The sequence below is a fragment of the Limulus polyphemus genome, unplaced genomic scaffold (assembly GCF_000517525.1).
Source record: "Limulus polyphemus unplaced genomic scaffold, Limulus_polyphemus-2.1.2 Scaffold4444, whole genome shotgun sequence".
Classification (NCBI taxonomy): Eukaryota; Metazoa; Arthropoda; class Merostomata; order Xiphosura; family Limulidae; genus Limulus; species Limulus polyphemus.
Window position 1 is genome coordinate 86090 of NW_013670054.1, and position 4359 is coordinate 90448.

The 4359-nt window shown below is 28.8% G+C and overlaps 1 protein-coding gene across 1 annotated transcript in view; it reads right to left on the reverse strand.

Annotated features, from left to right (window-relative positions):
- LOC111088790 (DNA polymerase alpha catalytic subunit-like) overlaps positions 1-3817 on the reverse strand; it is a gene marked incomplete at its 5' end in the record, with an annotated part of 14148 nt that extends 10331 nt beyond the window's left edge. The window contains 4 exons of the mRNA XM_022399769.1: positions 1870-2075; positions 2484-2576; positions 3294-3326; positions 3695-3817. Coding sequence (XP_022255477.1) covers positions 1870-2075; positions 2484-2576; positions 3294-3326; positions 3695-3817 — 455 coding nt within the window. The remainder of the gene's footprint in view (positions 1-1869; positions 2076-2483; positions 2577-3293; positions 3327-3694) is intronic.
- Positions 3818-4359: the final 542 nt, after the last annotated feature.

Here is a 4359-nt window from a genome sequence, read left to right on the forward strand (position 1 = left end):
AAGTCTTTCACACACAAAAAATCAAATTTATTAGTGAAGTATTTTTAATAAAATAGAATAAAGATTTTTCTATGAATATATTGAGTATTTGTTTTGAATAGTCCGTGTGCAAAGTAATTTTCATGTTTAATTTAAAAATACTTTTCCTCATCTCAAATATCTCACATTTCCTTTGTGTAATCCCTAAAACCTCCTAAATGCATTTCAAACGTTTTTTTCAGTAAAAATTAAAAAAAACCAACAACAATTGAAATGAACCTAAATTACCCATTTTTTATTTCTAGAATGACTTCAAGTTGTAACATTAAAAAATACGTCTGTTTATCCTAAGTAACTCTAAGTTCGTAACAGCATACATCTATTTATAATTAAATTTTATTGTTTTATTGCCCTATGAACCATGTCTAACTACTATTCATGCCATTATAAGTTTTAAATCACTCGGGGATGTGCAGCTCACATTACACTAATAAAATACATTACCCACGAGCTGCTCATGTGTGTGCCTCATGAAACATTTTTATTATAATATTAATGCTATTTATTTTACCTAATCTAATCTTTACAAACCTAAAAGGATTCCTATTTTTACATTTAGTTACTTTTATAATTATACATAAAGAATACACACGAAAAACTAAAATAAAATACTTAACCAATCTTCTTTTTTCTTGCTGTTGGTTTTTGAAGAGAGTTAACCCTAATTTTTTATACCATAGATAGTAATGCACTTAATAATTTTTATTTAATTAAATAATGCACCAAATAATATAGACTAATAACCTTCAAAAGGTAGACAAATTCCCTTACCTCTCAAAATTTTTCTGGCTTTCTAACTATGCGACAAGAGCCATTACAAATTCATCCAAGCTAGTCATTAACTTTCCCAAGGGAACGAATCTTGTACTGTGAGTGAAGTTGATGATACTCTGTTCAGAACATAAAATTATACAATGTCATTTGATACATGAAAACCTTGACTTTCTATTGCTTATAGGTAATATATAGTGAAACATAAGAGAGAACCATCAACGAATTCTGAAAGAGAGGATGTGACAGGTGGGTGTGGCAGGAGGGGTCTGATTTTCTATTCAGTAGCTCTGTAACCAAAACAAAATTGAAGACTATAAAAATTATGGTTAATCTGAGCAATAACAATTTTCTAGAGTAACTTATGTTTGATTTTGTACATTTTCGAGGGGTGGTGGATAAAATAGGGATGATGACATGCTAAGAGAAAATGTGTCACGTGGGTCACACTAGTAGAAATTCAGGACTTTTTAAAATATTGCCTTATAGAAACAAGTACTTAAAACTTGTATAATATTAAAATATGAATTATTAGCTAAGCTTTTATGCTATTCTAATTGACATAACATGAACAAAAAGTAGTTTAATAATTTTTTGAATGTAAGACACTAAAACCTTGTGTTATGCGCAGTAAAGGATACCCATGGCAATAGGGTTAAGTGGCACTTAGATATATACTGAGTACCTTATTAATAGTGTGATTATTTAACACAAGGGCAACATACTAGCTTGAAGATTTTTATCCTTCAGTATTATAGAAACAAATGATATCTACAATAGTAAACAGCATGCTATATGCACTGCTATGTTGTAAGCTCAACTTCAAGTACCAGTAATAGTGCAAAACTAAGTATGTCTATTGTACAAAAACAGTTGAAATTAAATAAGTAATTATTCAACTTAGTCTTAACAATAAATGTGAAACTGCACCACAATTTGTATTTCAAGCAAAGCTTTCAATTAGTTTCTACCAGAAAAAAAAGAAAAAGATTTCTATACTAAACTATTTCAATAACTACTTCAAAAATTATTTAATATATATATGTATAATGTACTCACTCTCCTGTTTGCTTTGCTAGGCCACTCCAGTCTCTTCGTACAATGTCTAATCCTTTAAGTTCTTTAGAACATGACAGCTGTCCATTGGGTAATCGATTCATCACTAGTGCTGCATACTTTTTCTTTTTCAACAGAAGCATAGACTTAAAGACACCATCAATATCAATTTCCAACTGTTTGTATAGTTTGTTGACTTCTCCTTTGACCTACAAAGAATGACTTTCTGGTATTAAAAGAAAATGTCACTTCAAACTGAATTCAAATAAACCAAACATACAGAGAAATTCATGAACATGTTCACAAAGTTAAATTTTTGTCCATATTACTTAATACAATTAATCTAATAAATCAAAACATTTCACAAGATATAGATGGAACATCTGTGATATAATTTTTTTTTTGGAAATAACTCTTGAAATAAGGCCAGAAAATGGAGAAGCAACATCCTGATAAAATATTAAAATTTTTCTAAATAACTACTTAGGCATGATAATGTTTAATAGCTTAAATTGTTAAAGATGGCAATTTTATAAATTGTTACTTAGTTTCATCGTAGTTGAAATACAGTATGAAGAACCATAAGATTAAAAAAAGAACATAAAGAAAGGAGTTACCTTATTTCCCAGCTTAAAAACCTGTTCATAATCAGTACTGTTGGTATTAATCATGATGGAGTCTGTATCTCCATAGATTACTTCCAAACCCATCTGAAAATAAACACAACGTTTAGAATTAAAGTTTTTACACATGTTTCAATAACATTCAATATCAGCTAGAAACATTGTCCAACAGCAAATTACTGAAACACACAAGATTCTTCTCAAATATTTGTGTTGATTAACTCATAGCATTGAAATGTAATAATAGATTCGAAAATAATCTGGAGCTATTAAAAAAAAAAGGAACAAGACATTAAATTCTAATTTTCTGAAATAAATAAGCTACTTCTCAATTAGAACAAAAGTTAATTAAGTGGCAGATTCATTACCCCTCTTACTTCTAGTTTCTACTGAAATAATAAATAGCATGATCTCTGTAAAATATACAATACTGATGAAGGTTGATAATCCAAAACAAAATTTTTTACCTATCAGTCAAATATTTTTTTTATGTCTGTCATCCAACAAACACAAACTCAAATTAACATGATTGATAAATGAGTGAAATATCCTAAAACCTTTTCTCCCCGTATATAGATAGATAGACAAAGTGAAGCAGCGAACTAAGACTGCCGTGCTGTTCAACCTTAAATTTTTTGATAGCTTCTTATTACTCTTGAAATTGAGTTTATTAAATATTTAGGCAATTCTATTTCTTAAATCTCTTGATCTATTATAATTAATAAACTGTTTAGCATTTTCGATTCAATGCCAAATACTTCTGCCTCTCGTAAAAATTTTTTTCTAGGGAAAGAAAAGACTTACCTTCTGCACAAGGTCTTTTGTTTGCAGAAGTATCTATAAAACACAAAATATTCATTAAAGCACAATTTCAAACAGAAAAAAAAGAGGAAATATTTAGTGTAATCTACCTTATTATTTAATTTATAAATCTGTCTAGATAATGAATCAGGCTTAATAAATGCACATTTTAAAGAAAGAATTAATATTCTTTTTTTGCAAAAAGTAGAAACAACGAATGTACAATCAGAATTTTCAATGGGAGGGACTTTATATCATCAATTTCTATAATCACAAAATATGTTTAAATATCTCCTCATGTACAGGATTTCAGAACTTTACAAAAAAAAATGCTTTTCGTACTTCACAGAACACTTTTGGTATACCATTAACATACTATTAATCAGATGTAGAAAATACTTTACCTCACGACCTTTGCTGGTGATGAGAGCAGCCAATGGCTTGGCATAGAAGCGAGAAAAAGAGAACCCCAGACAGCCATACATACTGTTTGCTGTTAGTTTCAAAGCCTTTTGTCTAATATCATACTGCCAACAGAGAAATACTTCAGTTATATATATGTATGTATGTATATAGCAACAACACTTTATTTATGAGCATATCCTGTTTTATACAAATAGAAAATATGACTGCTGTGGAGAAATGTAGAATATTTTTCTTACCTTTTAATAATTATAATTGTAAGTCTGTTAAGATAGATAGATAGGCTGGATATAACAGTGAATTGCCTGTATATTAAAAAATTAAAATAAAAAGAAGTAGTACAACTACTTTTGCAGTGTAGACCTTATACATGGACAGTTGAAAATAAAAATGGGAGCAAAGAAAAAACAAAAAATAAAAGGGAGAGTAATGTTAAGCCGAACCTTTATTTGTTAACAAAGTTTCTCTCATCCACTGAAACTTGCAAGGTAAAGAAAAGTTTACTATAAAATACTTGTAACTTTGTTTTCATAAACAGTGCACTTATTTTTAGATGTACTTGCTAAACTGTTGCATATTTTTGCAACATCTTTTTATGTATTGGTCTAAATCATTTCTGAAAATATTTCACAAGAATAGTTTAGTT